The 20,419-nt window shown below is 42.5% G+C and overlaps 1 protein-coding gene across 1 annotated transcript; it reads left to right on the top strand.

Moving 5' to 3' along the window:
• Positions 1-254: 254 nt before the first annotated feature.
• alpi.1 (alkaline phosphatase, intestinal, tandem duplicate 1) lies at positions 255-19,989 on the top strand. The gene is made up of 11 exons (XM_026143430.2): positions 255-449; positions 1,096-1,221; positions 10,467-10,582; positions 11,890-12,064; positions 15,108-15,280; positions 16,074-16,208; positions 16,298-16,373; positions 17,116-17,250; positions 17,409-17,600; positions 17,797-17,913; positions 18,746-19,989. The coding sequence occupies exons 1-11, from the start codon at positions 356-358 to the stop codon at positions 19,024-19,026; spliced, it is 1,620 nt and encodes a 539-aa protein (XP_025999215.1). The 5' UTR covers positions 255-355; the 3' UTR covers positions 19,027-19,989.
• The last annotated feature ends 430 nt before the right edge of the window (positions 19,990-20,419 follow it).

Genomic DNA, 20,419 nt, shown 5'->3' with positions numbered 1-20,419 from the left:
GGAGGGGAAAAAAAGGTGTAACATTTAAAATCATAAAAATAAAAAATAAAATAAAATGGGGTTTGTGCATTTTCAAGAATTATTCTATGATGCTGTGCAGCTCCTGTGTGGTCCTCTTTTTCTGTCTTTCTCCCTTGCTCTTCCTCCTTCTCTCACACTCACTCGTCCCTCTTTTGTGGCTCTAAGCCTATGAGCTGGCTTGGGCCCTTCCTTACTACACACACCCAGCGGGGCTTTATAAAGGCAGGGCCGGAGGTCTCAGCAGCCACACTCTCTGCCTGTGCCTCCTCTGCCTTTACGTCTGCACTGAAAGCCTGTGTCAATTTCTCCAGCTTCCAGGTCGTGTGGAACAGAGATGCTGACACCACATTACAGGGTCCCCAGTCTCCTGGTTATCCTGCTGGGCCCCATCCTGATGCCTGCCAGCCGGGCCGCTATGGACAGCCAAGGTGAGGAGACGTCAGAGTTATTATTGCTGCCTGAGGTTGGGATATTAGTAGCACTTTGTGGGGAGGAAAATGGACACACAGACTCAAGCAGGTAACCTCAAACTGGGACTGTGAGTAAAGACAGACTGCTTTTGAAAATGCAGGTGTGTGGGTGCCAGTGGCTGAAGATGAACATAAGCTGGTGTCAGTGTATTTTTGTCCGTGTCTACTTGTTTATGTAAACTTTGGGATGGACTGTTTGTCTTTCCTTGTTTTAGTGTGTGGCAAAAGGAATTTTCTTTTTTAGCTTTGTTTTCCCCCCTAGAGCTTCTCCGTGAGCATGAATGGATAGATATCAAAGTGCCTTCAAGGCTGTTTTTATCACTTTGACACCTTTTAAGAAACCTGTTTTTCTTGTCTGAATCAAGGTAAAGTACATGTGCATATGTCAGGGCATTAACCTTAAAGAGAGAAAAATGTGTGCTCGCGCACACACATGAATTCTTATGAAGTTCTGCACATGGAAACCCCCCCACGCACAAACCCTAAACAGTCAGCCCCACACACATGCCTGCTTGTTTACCTGTAAATCTCTGAGATCTACTCATATCCAAGACTGCACCTACATCTCATTCATTCTTTCTCCATGCATGTTTCTATGGAGCAGCCCTGTATGAGATTGAGAAAGAGCCGGCATATTGGGATGCACAAGCAAGGGCGACACTGGATGCTGCGCTCAGATTACGTCCTCGGGAGCACCAGGCCAAGAACATCATCCTGTTCCTGGGTGACGGTAAGCTTCTGAGAAATCAATTTTAACCAGCATTCAGTGCTGGCACAGCTGTGGCTAAAGATTTAGTAGAAAATGCATTACTTTCAACTTCACTGACAAAAAGTGGATGATGTAACAGTATTTCTACATAATTATAAAACTGTTTTCAAAGTGGGCAAGCAATGTGAGGTTTTGGGGTTCTTGTGTTTTTTTTTGCCAAGACTAAACAGAAGGATCAAATATCATTCAGCAATTACCAACAAATATGGTTCAAATATTTGGGAAAATTAAGCTTGACTGCAGTGCTTTGGAACTTTATGGGCGAAATATAGAATAGGTGGAAAAAAATACTTGTACAGACATATGTTGGTGTAGCATTGTGATAGACATTTAAACTTTAAATGGCCGATTTTCATTTTTTAACACTACCTGCGCTGACAGGTCAGAGGCTGTGTTGTCTTGCAGTGAGGTGTTGGCAGCAGATCCTTTCATTCCTGTGGGTTGAAAGGTGAGGCTTCTGATAATCAGGCTTGCTCCGGTCTGCCCCAGAGATGCTCCATCAAGTTTTGGATCACGGGAGGTTGGAAGCCTTTGGCTCTTTGCTGTGCTCCACGAGCTGTTCCTGAACTTTTTCTTTCTGATGTCAATGGTTGTTAGATTGTTGGGCTGGTCACGTTGGTCAAAGACCGACGAACTGCAGGTGGGGGATGTGGATGACCTGTTAGTGGTTTTAATGTTGATGTGTGATCAGTGTACAGGAGGCAATGAAAATCTTTTGTCTCATTATCTCATTCAAAGCACTGGGCCACTTTTAAAACTGTATTTTTATGAATCTTCCATTGTGTCCGTAACTCAGATTTTATTTTAAGGAAAAGAACAAAATCACTGAGATCCACATCCTGAGAACAGCTGGTAGTTGGTTTGGCAGAAAAAAAATTATTTCCAGTCCACTGTGACCAGGCACACATGTGTCACAGTTTAGCACCTTTGCCTTTTCACAGATAGGATGCAATAGTAGAGGTCTTTATTGGAAGTCAGACATCAGCGATGCTGTTGTTGTTGGGTTTTGTTTTTTTTTTAATAGTGCAACAATTAGCAATGTTATAATTTCTATCTTGACCTTATAATGGCAGCATTGTCACACAGTTAGAGTATTCAAACCCAGAAACAATGATTCACAAATGTATTTATTAGGATTATTCTGTGTTCCATTTACCCTGGACGTTTGATGGTGGGCTTAGAGTGACTCCCACTCCTGAGTTAAGATGTTCCAGTAAGAAAGTCACAAAATCAAGGAAAATAAGTATTTGCTTTGTTCCTTAGCAATGTAGAGCCATTCATGTATCTGGTGTGTGACCCACTCAGCCATGGTGTCACCAGGTGCCACTCCAGTCAGCTGCCAGCTGGAAACTGAGGCTACAGTCTTTACATGCGATTTTTGACAACCCAAGATTGGAAATGTGCTGCCTGGTCTGATGAGTTTCGATTTCTGCTGCAAGATTCAGACGATAGGTCAGAATTTGGCATAAACAACATGAAAGCATGAATCCATTCTGCTTTGTATCAACAGTTCAGGACACTGGTGATGGAATAATGGTGTGGGGATATTTTCTTGCCACTGTTGTCACACAGTTTAAGTACCAGAACCCAGATGCAATGATACAAAACTGTGTAAGAGGCTTATACTGTACTGCATTTACCTCTGAAGACAGATGTCAGAGCTGGGAGCTGCGTTCCAGTAGTCATTTCGGAAAAGCGAGGAAAAACAGGATTTGTTTACTCTTTGTAAACACAAGATTTGTTTACTGTGTGTAAACACAAGATTTGTTTACTGTGTATACTTGTTTTTTGCCCTGAAACACACTGCCCCAGCACATTCATGTATGCATGAGGTTTATGTAGTGAGTTACAAATACATAGCAGTGATCCTACAGATCACAAGTTTTACAGTTTTACTAATGTTCCTATGCACATCCGCCATCTTGGATCATTAAATCAGGGTTAGTCGTGCCGTCCTGACTTTCTCAGTTGAAATTCTGATTTGAGGAAGCATTCCAGTCGAAGATTGTGACTGGGAACTTGGAAATTCCACTTTCCAACTTCAAATGGAATTCCCATTATTGACATAGCAGCATAGCACTGCTTCATCTGAGATTAATGTAGTTTCATCTAAAGAAAAAGAAATAAATCGGATAAAAATGTCAAACACAAACAAAAGTGTGCATTTTTTTTCTTTCGCACAGCTCTTACAGAGCCATTTGTTTCTTTTAGAGTGCATTGTTTGTTGTTAGCAGTTGTCTTTTAGCTATGCTGCTACATTAGTTGATACTCTAAGATAACTTAGTTATCTTAGAGTATCAACATCAGTGGGGGCGCCACCTTAAAGATCCACTCTTGAGATAACAAAGTGTCCTTCTGTAGCGCTGTAGTCTGACACTGCAACATCTACAGGCAGCTATTGACATTTGAGAATAATTTCCATCTGCATTAGATTTGGCTGGAAATTGTTCTGCCATTAATTGTTACTTTTATGACTGGTGAGGGATTAAATCAGTTTTGGTGGGAGAAGCTGATTAAAGGCACAAAGATGTGAGAATGTTTTTTGTGTTAAAGACAAACAATATCTGCTTTAAATCATACCCATCAAGTCGCATTTCTGGGTGGTCGGTGAGCAGAGTTTTCTTTACACATCTCTCCTGCCCTGCTTTGCCCTAAGCCTGTTCTTAATTTTATGAGTGTGACTTTTAAGGGAAACTTAAATGCACCACAGTAGGGTTTTTAAATACAATGGTAAAGGGCTTACAGCAGCAAAGGAAAACTTGTAGGCACCATAGCAAAAAACAGGCAACAAATTGATTGTTTAGTTAAGGAGGTACAATGCTTCGGGCTTCTCCAGGAGTGTTCAGATGCGTCATGGGTCAACCCTGTTTTTGACATTGCTTAGTAAATTGTGACAGTTTAAATAAAGCCTACAAGTTCCTGCATTTATACTGGAGAGCAACAAAAAGTTAAACATGCTTGTACTATTGAAAATCACTTTATCCATAAAAACCACCTAGACAGAAATGAAAACGAATGTGTTTGAAAAACTAACGGTAACCTCTGAGAACTAGAAGACAGACTGTTTCTTCAACAAAACATGTCACTGTGTTTTCACTTGAAAATATAAAATGTTAACGTTTTTTTATGTAACACATAAAAACAACAAAAGCTTAGGATTAAAGCTGGTCTGGTGAAATTTATGAATATCTAGATCTAGATCTAGATCTAGAATATCTAGATCTAGATCTAGATATTGGTGTTTCCATTTGAGAGTCTACAGGACATACACTGAGGCTGGGTTTTAGAAATACAACATGGTAACATGAGAAATGTTAACTGTGACAACTCTAACATCTAGTTTAAGGTGTGTGAAGTAAATGCATCACAGAAGCTAATGAGGAGCTGCTTCTCCCTTATTGTGTTCAAATAAAGTACAAGTGATTTACATAAGGTTGATTCATAATACAAGAAAGGATGGTTCACATCATCTAAAAGATTCGACTGGAACTTGAAATGTTAAAGTACTGTTCCTGTCTGTGTGATGATTGTATTTTACCTGAGCTACTGTGAATGTTGTAAAAGCACTGTGACGAAGAGAAAGTACGCATTTGGGTAAACTGAGCTGGAACTTCACATATTGTGAGTTTTTTTTTCTTTTCTTTGAGAAAACTCATAAACTCCTTGCTTATTTAAGTAAGTAATTCACACAGATATTATATGTTTAAAGGGTGAGCTTAACAGTCAAGGAAGTGTCCTCAATACAGCCTGTACACACTTTGACATAGATGTAAGAGGACTGATAAAAGAAGGTATAATAGTAAATAAAACAAATAGTTATGTCAATAACTTCTGTTCCCTGAAGGAGAGGAGCGAGGTACAACACATAAGTATGGGATATCACGCCCTCGCGTGTCCTGGCTGAAGAAACCTTTATTCATGCCCTTAAGGCAGATGACGTGTGATGACACGCGCACGACCCCGCCTGCACATATAGCCCCTGTCATCACAGTCATCCCTCAGTTCGATAGCCGCTCTTCACCAAGCCAAACTGCTCAGTGGGGCCACCTTGTGTTGTACCTCGTTCCTCTCCTTCAGGGAACAGAAGTTATAGACATAACTATTCGTTCCCTTTCAGTCGATTCACTCGGTACAACACATAAGTATGGGACATATATACACGCCCCACCGAACCGGAATCGGACCACCATATCCTTAGTGAGTGGTAGACCCAGCAGAAAGGACAGCATGAGCCACCGAAGGGGCCAAGGACTTGCTGCTAGAAGGCTGATTATCTCCGCATACCACGACCTTGTGGGCCACCAAGGGGCCACTAGAATCAGAGAGAGGGAATACCGATGCACTCGCTCTAGAACTGGAGATATCATTTCCACTGGGGGAAATGCATACACGTCTGGCCATTGGTGCGCTAGCACGTCCATGCCCAAGGGTGCATCATGGTCGATTATGGAGAAGAACAGGGGGCAGTGAGTATTTACCCTGGAAGCAAAAAGATCTATTTGTGCCTTGCCAAATAAATCCCAAATCTGAGCCACTACTTAAGGGTGTAACCTCCATTCTCTCACCAGAGGACCCCCCCTGGAGAGAAGGTCCAGCCCCAGGTTCAGGTGGCCCGGGACATGGGTGGCTCTTAGAGACAGAAAATGAACACTGCACCATAACAGCAGAGAGTGAGACAGCTTCAACAGGGGAAGAGAACATGTTCCTCCCTGCCTGTTTATGTAAGACACCACTGTTGAATTGTCCGTCCTGATTAAGACATGCTGGCCATCCAGGACTGGACAGAAATGCTTTAGAGCTAAGAACACTGCTAACAGCTCTAAGTGGTTGATGTGCAGCTCGCGCTGGGCTGCGGACCAGATCCCTCTCACTGATGCACCCTCGCAAAGCGCTCCCCACCCTCTTAGGGAAGCATCTGTGGACACCACCTTGCGAAACAACACCCTCCCAATCCGAGAGCCCTGATGCAGCAGCCTGGGCTCCCTCCAAGGACGGAGAGCTAGCATGCAAGACGCGGTTACCGGCAGCCTCCTCCGGAGGTGACGCGATGCACACAAACGGTGAGAGAGAGTCCAGCGTTGAAACGCTCTCATTTTTAACAGTCCAAGTGGCACCACGGCGATCATAGATGCCATCATGCCCAACAAGCTTAATATCGTCTGGAAACGCAGTCTGCTTCCCAGCTGAAACTGAGCGAGGCAGCGATGAAACGCGGCCACTCTGTGCTCCGACAAACATGCGCGGCTGGAAAGCGAGCATATTTTCAAACCGAGAAAAGTAATCTGCTGACTCGGGATTAGCGAGCTCTTTTGAAAGTTCACAGAGAACCCCAGTGTCTGAATGTGTCACAGAGAACCCCAGTGTCTGAATGTGTGACAGAACCAGCGACAGCTGTGTCTCTGCCTGCTCTCTGGAGCAAGCTACGAGAGCCCAGTCGTCTAGGTAGGCCAAGATGCGGATGCCTCTCTCTCTGAGGGGCGCTAGCGCTGCCTTGGCACATTTCGTAAAGGTGCGAGGAGCGAGCGACAGCCCGAACGGCAGCACTAAGTATTCATTGGCTACGCCCTCAAATACAAACCTCAGAAACTGCCTGTGTTTCGGGTGTATAGCCACATGAAAATAAGCATCTATTAGATCAATTGTTGCAAACCAATCTCCCGGGCCGACTGCATTCAATAGCTGTCTGAGTGTTAGCATCTTGAACCTGTACGTTCGTAGATACGTGTTCAAGACTCGCAGGTTGAGGATGGGACAAGGCCCTCCTTCTTTTTTTGGAACAACAAAATAATGGCTGTACCAACCTTTGTCTGTCTCCGAAGTGGGGACCACTCGTGTTGCTCTTTTCTGCAATAGCGCCTTTATTTCCTCTCTGAGTATCATGGCCGCCTCGGTGTTGACAGTCGTGTTTACAACTCTTTGGAAACGAGGCGGCTTGACCCGGTAACCCATGGCAATGGTTCGCAGCACCCACGGAGAGGGGGCACAAGTGCGCCACTGAGGGAAGTGAGCAGCCAGCCGGCTGACCTGCAGCACCGTCGGCGGGGCGTTGTCGCCCCCCAGTTTGTCTGCAGGGGACTGCATCACCTGCCTGACCTGGCTCATTCTGCCTGCAGGCTGAGCATTTGTGATTGTTTGAGAATAAACAACACTCTTTATTGATTGTAACATGGAAACATGTACATTCATACATTTTGTTGGAGGCACCTTTTCTCTATGTGGTCACCTGAACATTTAACACACCTGAACAGGGAGTGACCTGAGGCATTTTGTGTGCAGGAGTTTTGTGCTTGGGAGACAGTGTTAGGAAAGTGCAGCGCCTTCTGGGGCTGACAACCTGAACAGAACTTAAGCGGCACCTCTTGTGCGGCAACAGAGGGATAAAAACAGCGTCTCCCTGCTGCTGGACCCCTTCTCCACTCGAAACCACAGCTAGGAGGGCTGAGGCTGAGGTGTCGGATCCCGCCGGGGGCCCGAGGGTGGGCCTTTGCTCCAGGCCAACTGGCGTGGAGCTCATGCCAGAGGATGTGCTCTCGCTGGCGGCACACTCACTTCAGCAGTGGGTGCCGGTCTCTTGCCAGTCGTCAGAGCAGCGGTGGGCCTGTGAGAGCTAACTGCGGGCTTGGGCTTGGGCTGACATCTGGGGATGATGTCGCGTCCAAATATATAGCTCTGTCCCTATCCGGGACGTCAGAGAGGGTGAGCCACAGGTGCCCCTGCGCCACTACTGTCGACGCCATCCCTCTGCCCAGGGAGAGCACTGCACAGCGAGACGCACGGAGGATGTAATCTGTGGCGACTCTGACCTCGTTAAGAAGAGGTGCCAGCGGGATGTCATCAGGAACCAGCGATCCGAGCACCACCAGGCACATTGCCTGGTACATCTGGAGCATGGTGACGGAGCTCATGGCGTGAGCAGTGCCGGCCTGAGCCCAATAAATCTTCTCCAGCTGCGAAGCAGAGAATCTGCAGTACTTGGACGGCAGAGTTGCGGGGCCGCCGACACCATGGTTATGGGATAAGCAGCCAGAGACGGCTCCATAGGGGGTGGGTTAGCTAAGCCAGCCCCCTCGGCGCCGTCCAATTCCTTGTACTGTCCATAGCCGGGCACAGTGACGCGGGTAGACAGAGGTTTGTTCCATGCTGTTAGCTCGCAGAGAAAGTCTGGGAACATGGGAAGGCAGGAGGAGAGGGCCAGTCCACCTGCAGCTTCTCAGCAGCACGGCAAAACAGGGAAAAAAAGAGAGGTGTCATCGTGGCCGACCGGCGTAGCAGCGGCGGCACATTGGGCCGACAATGAACTCTCCTGCTCATCCTCCGACAAACCATGGATATCCAGGCCAATGTCCAGTACGTCATCGTTTTCCTAGGGAGCGCTGGCGGGCTTCAACCCAGGCTGAAGCCCGTCAGCGCTCCTGCATGGTTTCGGCTCGTCATCGGCTAACCCGTCAACATATTCCATGTGGTCAGCCCAGCTAATTGTGGGGACATCGACCGGAAAATCCTCGTCTTCGGACTCGGATGAAGCCGGGGCTCCATACTCGGAAAGGAGAGGGTCATGCCGTGCGACAGCCAAGCGTCCCAGCACTTTTTCCACAAACGTCACCCGTCTTTCCAGGGTCGAGCGCCGGAGCTGGCGACAAAACGCACAGGCTTCGGGCCCCAGGCAGACAGGGCAGGCATCGTGCTGGTCGCTGTCGTGCAAAGAGAAACTGCATCCCTGAGGACAGGGGTGAACAGAAGATTTCTGCTTTGCTCGCTTCGGTTTGGAGTCCATTCCAAAACGCAAAGCAAAATGCTGCACGGGAAAAAACTTGAAATTAGTGCTCCGCGGGCAGCCTACACACCAACTGCGTGGTGGAGGCTAACACCAACAGGGGCAGTTAAGCTAAGTTCAAGTCGGCAGACAATGGAGCTAACTACCAGCAGCTAGCTAGCCCAACTCAGCAGAGGTGTTCTCAGCGAGGTGAAGAGCGTAAGAACTGAGGGATGACTGTGATGACAGCGGCTATATGTGCAGGCGGGGGCCATGCGCCTACCACTCACTAAGGATATGGTGGTCCGATTCCGGTTCGGTGGCTGCTCTGCGGGGCGTGTATATATGTCCCATACTTATGTGTTGTACCGAGTGAATCGACTGAAAGGGAACGAATAGTTATGTCTATAACTTCTGTTCCCTGAAGGAGAGGAACGAGGTACAACACAAGGTGGCCCCACTGAGCAGTTTGGCTTGGTGAAGAGCGGCTATCGAACTGAGGGATGACTGTGATGACAGGGGCTATATGTGCAGGCGGGGTCGTGCGCGTGTCATCACACGTCATCTGCCTTAAGGGCATGAATAAAGGTTTCTTCAGCCAGGACACGCGAGGGCGTGATATCCCATACTTATGTGTTGTACCGAGTGAATCGACTGAAAGGGAACCAAAAATGTTAATTGAGTCATTTGATTTATTCTAAACTGCAACATTACTTTCTGTAATACCATTTTTGTGACTTAACATTCTCACTTCCAGATGATTGTTGTTGTAATTTGGTGACATATAGATAAAAATGAACTGAAACCTCTGCTTACTAAGGGGTCCTTTTCATGGTTAGTGTGCAATGAAACAAAAGGAAAACTTAAATTTCACTGTAACCCTTAATGGTTTTGTGTAGAAAAGGGCAGTTTGGAAGTTTAAATGACATTACAATTGTTGTACATTACTCTAAAACCAAAGCTATAAGATTGACTTTAAGATTACAACCTGATTTCAAACATAATCTAACATAAACATTCTTACCCCTGGAAAAAGCTCTAAGATATTAACAGAATATGCCAAATGAGATACAGGATGGCAAAAAATCTTAAAATGAGCTCTTTTGAGCTCTTTTTCATTAGAACAGTAAAGTACCACAACAAAGAATAAGTGCACATATGAGTAACAGGTATCACTGCTTTAGAGTTTTCTTGTGTTGCATGCAAAACTCTTTCTTAGTCTCCTCTCGGCATTTTCTTATTTAAACACTGGTGACTAAGAATCAGTCTCATTGAAATGTATAAATGTATCCATCACCTTTTGAATGTGTGCCATGAACAATTAAGGCATTTCTCAAGAAATAACAAGGGGAATCGAGCCCCCTTACTATCAACCTTATAAAATGTCCAGTGAATGTGTATAATGTAGACTGACCACGTCAGTGACCTTTGGTCGTCAATCACTGTCTCGCAGGAATGGGCGTGTCCACAGTGTCAGCAGCTCGAATCCTGCGAGGTCAGATGGATGGTGGATCTGGAGAAGAGACGATACTAGCCATGGACACCTTTCCATACGTGGCCCTCTCTAAGGTGACAAAACAGCACTGCTGACCTGCAGGTCATCAGTTATTATTCATCAATTAATTATTCATGTGTAGAAAGAAATTCAAAATAGCCAGTAAAGTGTCATCCTATAACCTCAGCTGCACTTCAAATGTATTTTACATTTTGTATTTTATTAATAGTTCTTCTAAGTTGCTTTCTCCACTCATGAGAAGTAGAGTAACTTTTCCAATGTGTGCTCTTGTTCTTCTGTGGCCTGTACTGAACTGTATCCACTCACATTACATCTAATGTTCTTTTTTTTTTTTAACTTTTTTTCTCTAGAGTTGGTCAGTTGGTTGCTAGGAAAAATGCTTTTATGTAATTCCTTGGAAGGTTGGAATACATATTAACCAGTAAATAGCTCTGTATTTTCAAACCTGCAGTAAAACATTTCTTACTGTGTTTGAAAATTATTGCATTTTACTGTTACATTATCCTAAAAAAGGTGTTCCTCCTGGTGAAGAAAGTGACAAAGCAGGGGGGAATTTTCACACAAATTTCAAAACACATTCCAGGTTAGCAACAGCTCACAGAAACATACCTTTTCTCTGTGGCCTTTGAATTTTTCCCCACTTTCACTCACATTCTTGTAAAATGTGCGTGTGTGTTTGAGTGTGTGTTTATGGTAGAAATACAGTCACCTGGTAAATCAGTACAGAGACATGAAGTAGAACTATCATAGAGACAAAGACAGATTTGCACTGCAGGTGAATACCCCTTTATAAGGAAGGCTGATCAGGGGCTTGAACGTGTCTTTTTATTCACATGCTTCGTTCCCTTAACACGACACATGCCACTCAAACTCTCACGTGAAAAAAAAAATCCTAATGCAATCAACAGCTGAAGTGAAAATGCTGACACTGTGGTAGAAAATGTGAACACAGATTTAAACTCATCATCCTGGATTGAACATAATCCCTAAATCACTGTGTGGTTGAAAGAAGGAATCAGTGTTTAGTGTCTTTGGTGCCTCTGATATCCCAACCTATAATCAAAAAGAGAACATATCTGATATAACACATTCTAGCTGGCTCCATCTTTTAGATCATCCCCAGAAACTTTTGCAACTTAAGTGACAGTCATTTCAACTTAACACATTAGAACATGAAGCACATTCAAGCAATTTTTCTCAGGGGAGAAGCAAAAATGCTACTTTCAATATGCAGTGAATGCATAAAATATCTCAGCTCCCCAAATGTGCATGTGCAGATTTCACTTCTAAAAATAATGACATGGTCCATCTGTGTTTGATGCTATCCTGTTTTAATGCTGTTTTTGTTTCTACTCTGTAGACCTACAGTGTGGACAAGCAGGTAGCAGACAGTGCCAGCACTGCTACAGCCTACCACTGCGGTGTGAAGGCCAATGCAAAGACAGTAGGACTCAGCGCTAAAGCGGTGGCCTACGAGTGTAACACCACCTTTGGTAATGAGGTCTACTCAGTTCTGCGGCGCGCTAAAGCACAAGGTAAAGACAGTTGATTGCTTGGTCAAGTAGTGAGTTTGCTGTGTAAAGGACAGGTCAACCAGTTTGTTTTCTGATCTTAAGATATGTAATGCTTTAAAATAAAATATGTGGAATAAAGCAATAATCTGACAAGCTACTTCAGTGTTGCTTGCCAATTACGGTTCAACGTTCAAAAAATATATATACAGTTAGGAGAACCACCCACGCTGATCTGCCTTGACCTTTGTGCCTGTGGTCACTTTATGACATGCAATTTGTGCAGGGTTGTCTGTCAAGGCATGTGCATGTTTCAAGTGAATTTGCATTGTTGTTTGCAAATGTTTGCTAATGTTGTCGTGTCACAACATTAGATTGAGTTTGCTATATTTTTGTCACATATATGTTTATTTGCATCATGTGTCGATATACTAAATCGTTTAATGCACCCTTGGCTGCAGGGTAAGGCCCCGGTAAACCAAATATGGCTGAGGTAACACAGACCACTAATGTTTTCTTCATAGAGGTCTACACATAGTCTAGTTCAGGGGTTGGCAACCTGCGGCTCCGGAGCCGCATGCGGCTCTTTAGTCCTTTTAGTGCGGCTCCGCGTGGTTTGGGAAAATAAATTATTTTTTTAAGTAATTAGCTGAAGTGTATTTTATTTATGTTAGTTCTTTTTTAACTTCTATTAGTTTTTGATCGCTCAAAATAAGCGTCACACTTGTGGAAGCCGGTGTACCCGCCGAAACGCCGTGCATTTATTGAGACTTTCAACCCCAGGTAAGCCAATTATGGATCTTCGGATCTACATTATGTCAGCAGCTGTTCTCCACCGTGAACTATATTAAAAACAAACACCGCTCACGCCTCATAAATGACAGCTTACAGTCCTGCGTAAAGATGAAAGTCACTTCGTACAGCCCCGATTTGCAGACGCTGTGCGCAGAGGTTCAGGAGCAGAAGTCCCATTGTAAACATATCACGGCAGACCCGACGATGTTTCCATGAACATGCTTTTCAGCATCTCTTTATTGACCACTTTTCACACACGGTTGCTGTACACATACATCCGGTGTTAAAGCTCACAGCCCGACACATACCAACACAACAGCATAGATAGCACAGACGTTAAGGTGGCGAGGCGTGATTGCTGGTGCCGCTCCGGTGCGTCCGCCTATTTTTCATTTTTCAGCAGCATGGTGCTTTTTTTCCAATTATTTTTTTAAAAAATCTGGTCAAGGCTCCAAAAGCCCAAAGGTGATATAAAGGTGGCGGCTCACAACAGTTTTTGTTTGCTACATGGATCATTTTAGTTCAGCTGGGTGTCTTTCCTTTTGTTATATTTCTTTAAGAGTTTAAAATGTGTTAATTACATAAATAAAATGTAATTTTCTCTGTAGCACTTCATGGATTTAAGCAACACACCTTAGTTGTTCACACAAAGCATAAAGGTAAAAAAATATGTATATATACATATATACAGTGTTATCTTCATTTTAGGTGTCAAAAAGTATTTGCGGCTCCCAGTGTTTTCTTTTGCGTGGAAATCGCATCCAAATGGCTCTTTGGGTGCTAAAGGTTGCTGACCCCTGGTCTAGCTGCTCAACTAGAACTAAATTGCCTTGGGAGACCCTGATGGGGGCAAATTGCCTCCAATAACATAACTGCTGGAGATCCCTAGGGCACCAAAACCACCCCACCATGATAAGGTGTTCATTAAGTGGATTGTTCTTTTAAGGCAATTTTTTAAAATTGTTCTTCTATAATTATCAATAAATAAACAAACATGGAACCATCAAACCTGTCCACAGAGATAATGTATTGTACTGTGTTGTACTGTTACAAATGTAGTGTTGACAGCAGTAACTACAACAAATTCTATGAGCGTAACTGCTCGAAAACTCCAAATCTCACCTCCCTCTATCAAAATCATCTCACCATTGTCACCAATAAAACAGATAGTTCTTAGAATTGGAGTTCTCTGGCACAGAAGAAGACACAAACCCATTTCTAACAAATTCCAAAACTATTTGGTACAAAGTACACAAAAAAATATAATTTGTATCATAAAAATAATCATCTTTATGCTTTAATTCCAAAATAAAAGTTGGTACACAGACTGTGTGAGGGGCTCAGGGGTTGAGAAATGGTGTCAGAACACAAGATAATTTATTTGAAAGAGGTGATTTCATTTTATATGTTAGACTTTCTTGCTGAGACCCGTCTGTCAAACCTGCAGCTCGAAGTCTTCTCTTCACAGTTAAACTGAGACTTGCTTACTGCAACCACTATTAAGCTGTGCTTGAAGCTGTTGTCCTGTGAGCTGTCTGTCATGCAACCTGTTAACTCTCAGAAACTTGTCCTCTGATTCAGTTGCTGCTTTGGGTCTGCCAGATCTCTACCTGACAGAGTGTGCCCCAGTTTCTGAGTGCCTTGTGATGGTGAAGGAAACTGTACTCATTGACACATTGACTTTTTTTGCATTTTCTCTGTGGGAAAGACCTATATTTTGAAGTGTTACGATGGTCTGTCTCTCTTCCATTATTAATAGCCTATTTCTTGCCATTTTGTAGCAACACTTTACTTTCTGTAGTACAATACTGTTCAACTGATGCTCATGAGGGTATGGTACCACAGTGTGTTCCAACACACTTTTATGCAGACAGATGGGGTTGTAAGTAATCCAGAAAAGTTGGAACACCTGTAGGACTTAGTAGCACCAGCTTCTAAGGCTTCATCAACCTCCACTGCTGCCGAACAGCTTTAAATTGTTAACCCATTTTGTGTTCCATGAAAACAAAACATTTTGTATAATTCTGAAAAGTACATTACTTTTGGTTTTGGGTAATCTTACCTTTTTTTCTTTTCTTTTCTTTTTCTTTTTTACATCTGGCAATTCACTATTTACTTTTGTACCATTTCAAATTATTCATTGGACTTGAACAACTTAAACAGCAATAACTGGAAGAATTAGGGTGTTTTAAAACCTTTGACCGGTAGTGTGAACTCCTGGATGTACTGTATTCTATCCATTTTTCATTTGCAGTTTTCTATTGTTTTTCAGGTAAATCAGTAGGAATAGTGACCACCACCCGTGTCCAGCATGCTTCCCCAGCAGCCGCCTACGCCCACTCTGTCAGCCGCAGCTGGTACAGTGATGCAGATCTGCCTTCCAGTGCTCGCGAACATGGTTGCGTCGACATTGCCACCCAGCTAGTCACCAATGTTGACATTGATGTAAGAAAGAAAAATTGTTTGGCTCTTTTCAATCAACAAATAAGATATAACATCAATTGTCAGTGTAGCTATTATATAATAGGGTTTATTTAAATACTTTTATATAAATTGGTAGGGACCAGATAATTCTTTTATTATGCCCTGACGTTTAAAATCTTGGCCTGGTCTGTCTAGACTTTCACTAGATAGATCAGGCTGCACCCACCTGTTAAACAGGCCTCCTGGCCACCTCTTGCCTCCTTTGTTGAAAGGGTCACTCCCAGAGGCAGAGGGCTGTGAGGCACCGCCCAGCGGGAAACGCTCTACAGAGAACCAAACTTTTTTCTTTTGAGTTCTGTATGTCCATTCAGGCACAGTCCATACTTGATCTGTAGGCAACTCAGAAGTGGAGGTCAGGGTGTGTGTGTGTGTGTGTAATTTCATATGACTCTACTTGATGAGAGCAGTACACGAACACTTTAAAGCAAAGATTGTAAGCTCGATCAGCCCTGTTAGAACCCTGTTAGAACCCTGTTTTGCTGCACCACCTTCTATAAAATTGCAATAAATAAATAAATAAATAAATAATGGAATTGATCTTGTTGGCCTATCTTTAATTGCCATATACAAATGAGCACTCTGTGTTCCCAGTTATTTTCCATTGTGATTTCCAGAGTTCATGACTTTATCGTTTTATTTCGATTATCCTGTCAGATTATAATTAACAATAACTTTAAGGTCAGTACAAAGAAATATGAGGAAAGTTGGAAAAGCCAAACATCTTTGTGGTTCTGCTTGTTGTTGTTTTTTAAAGGTGATTCTCGGTGGAGGCAGGATGTACATGACTCCAAAAGGCACCCCAGACCCAGAGTACCCTACCTCCAACTCCCGCAAGGGGGACCGCAAAGACAAGAGGAACCTCATTGATGTGTGGCTAAAGGCTAAACCAGTAGGATTATTGACAATTATTGTGCAAATATTTCCTCAATTCCCCCACGACAGCTCACAGAGTCACGTTTCCTCTGGTTTGTGTTTCAGAACAAGAAATCACACTATGTTTGGCACAGGAAGGAGTTTGATGAGATAAATGTTAAAAATACTGACCGACTCATGGGTGGGTAACTAATATTGGGTCTGCTAATGAGCAGATACAGACTTACTGCAGAATATTAAATATATTAACATTGGTAGAAAGGTAGGGAAAAATTTAGTCATAAACCTGTTTACATATATCTAAGTTATTAAATCTTATAAATGCCTTAGAAAGAAGAGGAGTCCACTTAACCCAACTTTAATCTTTATAGACATGTAAATACTTATGATGTTGACTAGTATCATCTCTTACTGCTTTGGTGATAAAACAACACAGTGTGCATGACAGCAATGCAGCCGCCAATAGCTCAGAGGTGTTATCATCTTGTTATCAATGTTATGCATATTACCCACTTGTATGATAAATTTAGAAAATTAGATCTGCTGCATTTAAAGGTGTTCTTACTTTTAAAACAAGCCATCACAGAGAAGGCTTGACTAGCAGCTAGCAATTATTTCTTTAAAACTGTTAACTGCCTTATATATAACTTAAATGAGCAAGTGTACCAATTCTTAGATAGATTTTCATATTAATGATCTGAGATTGCAGTGCTGATTTTAACTCTACAGACGGGGTCAGAAGGTTTAGCTGTTCAACTCTAACATATTTTGAAATTGACTTTCAGTTTCCATTTTTTTTTTTTTTTTTTTTTTGTTCTAACTGACAGTTTGGATTAACCACAACATTGCTGTGTGCTGCTGCATATTTTTTATTCATTTTGGTCCAACATGAACATTTTCTTCTTGTTTGTTCGTGCTTCTAGGTCTGTTTGAGCCCAAAGACATGAGATTTGAGGTTTTCCGAAATAGCACGCGTGATCCATCCATTGTGGAGATGACAGAAAAGGCTATTCAAATACTGAAGAAAAATCCAAAAGGATATTTCCTGTTTGTGGAAGATGAGTGCAATAAAACAATTTTGTAATGTAAAATCTCAGCAAGCACACTCATTTAATTATTTAGCTTGTGGATCCAGTTTAATGAGGTTTAATTCCTTAAGTTGCAAGACAATGAAATAAATATTAAATGTCTAAATCTCTTTTCTGTTATCTGTTACGAGGGAGAATCGATCACGGTCACCACGATGGCATTGCCAAACTGGCACTGACAGAAGCTGTGATGTTTGACCGTGCCATTCATCGTGCTGCACAGCTCACCAGAGAATCAGACACACTGACTGTGGTCACTGCTGACCACTCTCATGTCTTCACCTTTGGTGGCAACACGGCTCGAGGAAACCCCATCTTTGGTATGACTCAAAGCACTGCCACGTGAAGGCATTGTGGGTTCAAACTAGCATGAAAATCATGCCCTGGTGTGTGAAATTAAAAGTACAAGGGGCGAAAAAAGGGGTAAAACAAAAAAAGGGTGCAGACGGACCACTTGTGAAGAATACTGGAACTAGCCTCTTCCTTACCTACATTCTTTTTATTTTTATTATTCAGGATTAGCCCCAAAGAAAGCTGACGACCAAATGCCTTTCACTAGCATCCTGTATGCCAATGGCCCGGGTTACGTCCATATAAATGGAACTAGAGAGAACATCACTTTGGTGGATTACTGTAAGTACAGATTAATATCTTTCAGCTGTGGCACTCGTCTGTGCTGATGTGTACACAGACACCTTGAAGCGATGCGGTTATGGTTGGCTTGTGCATGTTTCTCTAGGGAGCAGAGATAAATTATGATGGTCATTTTATTTACGGATTCATGGTTCTGTCTTCTGTTTAGTTCTTTGCACAGGTCTCCTGTACTTTGGAAGGTTAACAGCAATGTTCCTTGTCCTACACTGTGTGTTTTTTGTCATTGAACAAGTGTGTGTAACTTAAGGTGAAAAAAATGCCTTCTCTTTTTAATATACTTGTTCTGGGAACCAGTGTACACTCAGCCCACCTGGCACCTATCCCCTGCAAGTCAACATCTATATGATTAATGTAAGCGTATGAGGCCAAAAAGTTTTTGTGAGATGTAGAGATAAAAGAGAATAAAGGTTCAACCTTTGCACAATGCTTAAAAGGCCCCTTTAACCAGAGCAAAACAAAGACTGCAGTCATTTTCCAAATACATCCACTGGGGGTATTTTTACACGCTTTGCTTCGCGTTAGTCGCTGAATCAAAGGGATTTAGATTCCTTTCTGGTTTGTGAAAATTATATTATTAAGTTTGATTAAATAAATTACAGAGGATTTGAAAAACACAGTTGTGCCACAGGATACATGAGGAAAGTGTGATAATAGTGCAATCTAATGTATGTCTCTTATCCCAATGACAGTTTATGAATTTGTAAGTAAGGTAGAGTGTATAAGGTCATCATGGTGAATTAATGGAAACGCTGAAACATCTACTTATTCTGAAAGGTTGTTTGGTGATTGGCTACACATTTTTTTTGTTTAGATGATGAGGAGTACATGCAGCAGGCTGCTGTGCCACTGGATGCTGAGACACATGGTGGGGAGGATGTGGCCATCTATGCCAAAGGACCAATGGCTCACCTGTTCCATGGTGTAAAGGAGCAGAATTATGTGGCACATGTCATGGCCTACGCTACCTGTTTGGAGCCTTACACAAACTGTCCTCCTCACACGCACCGTCACACTCATTCCTCCTCTGGCTCTGTGAACACACCTTCCAGCCTCTTGTTTTTCCTTCTCTGTGTTCTCTTGTTGTTCAGATGACCCCGCCCAATCCGGCACACGTGTTACTTTGTATAAATGTAGCAATATGCACTAAACACTCGCAGGGTATGCATGTGCACTGTATGTGCACAGGCTGTCAACTTAGAATCCAGGGATAAAAGTACTGTATTTCTTAAGAGAAAAAAAGATTCTCTGTACGTCCATATTTACATGCACAGTTAACCAAACATGCATGCAAGCGTAGGCTTAACTTGCATGTGCTAACTCTATTCAGGTGCATACCAACAGCTATGCAGGAACCTCAAGCTACTACATATGCAAATTAACCATAATTCATATGTAAACAGCCCTCCGTGTGTTTCCACTGCAGAGCCATCAAAACTTGTTGTATTTTATTAAAGGCAATTACAGCCTATATGTACATATGTGACATCTAACATGCACTAACTTTTTTCATTATTAAGTGTGAGTTTTGCCCATTATGTTTTTTCTCCAGTTAAATACATTCAGTGTAATCTAAAGCTTTGGACAGCATAAACTGAAACAAACAGATTTGAGCTCATTTTTTTCTATTGGCCACGTATACAGGGCACAGAGCTGTAACATGATCATCACTGTCCAGGTGAAATAAAATACGATAATGTAATCCTGAATTATGAGCCGTCATGGCGAGTACCAGCGTTATCAGACCTGAGAAGAAATCAGAAAGACTGCATTAAAATATCAGCCCTTCATTATGTGTCTTGACCTTAATAGCTCCTAACCTTTTATGTTTCTCTGTTAAATTGCCTGTCACTTGATACCATAATCTATTGGATTGTAAACGAATGTATTTTATAAGCAAGTTGAAAATGTATTTTCATACTATTTCTTTTCCTACAGATGTGTAGGCATAGAACATCTGGTTTTCTTTGTAAAATCGTTCTCCATTTGATAGAAAATATTTTGGGTAATGCCCAACTTTATGGGTCATTTCATTTAATAAAGATTGCCAAGAAAGAGCATATGTGTTTTTACATTTTCTGGATTGGCTGTGTTCCAGAGTAAGCGTATTACATTGTTGCCCAAACTTTTAAGAAAAGATTTAGATACTGATGCTAACATTTTGAATGTGGAAACTGAAACTCCTGTTAAGCCCTCCAACAGAGTCTGTGAAATAATGATAAAATAAAATAAATAATAATACAATTATCAGGCTCACTTACATGTATTTCCCTGTAAGAAATGAAATTTTGACATTGTAAAAGTGTATTCCACTGAATCTTTCAAAATCTTCCTGTTTTAATAAAACTGTTTTCTGCAATAAGCCCAAACCTGGTCCAAACAACCAAAGCCAGTGGATATAAAAGAATGAACATTTTTAAACCACTTTCTGAAAACGTCACACAGATGTGTGATCAAAGCCACCTGTACACACACACTCATGGCTCAG

Source organism: Astatotilapia calliptera, chromosome 15 (assembly GCF_964374335.1).
Source record: "Astatotilapia calliptera chromosome 15, fAstCal68.1, whole genome shotgun sequence".
NCBI classification, from domain to species: Eukaryota; Metazoa; Chordata; class Actinopteri; order Cichliformes; family Cichlidae; genus Astatotilapia; species Astatotilapia calliptera.
Note: the sequence above shows the minus strand (reverse complement) of the source record. Positions and strands in the feature narration are given on the sequence as shown.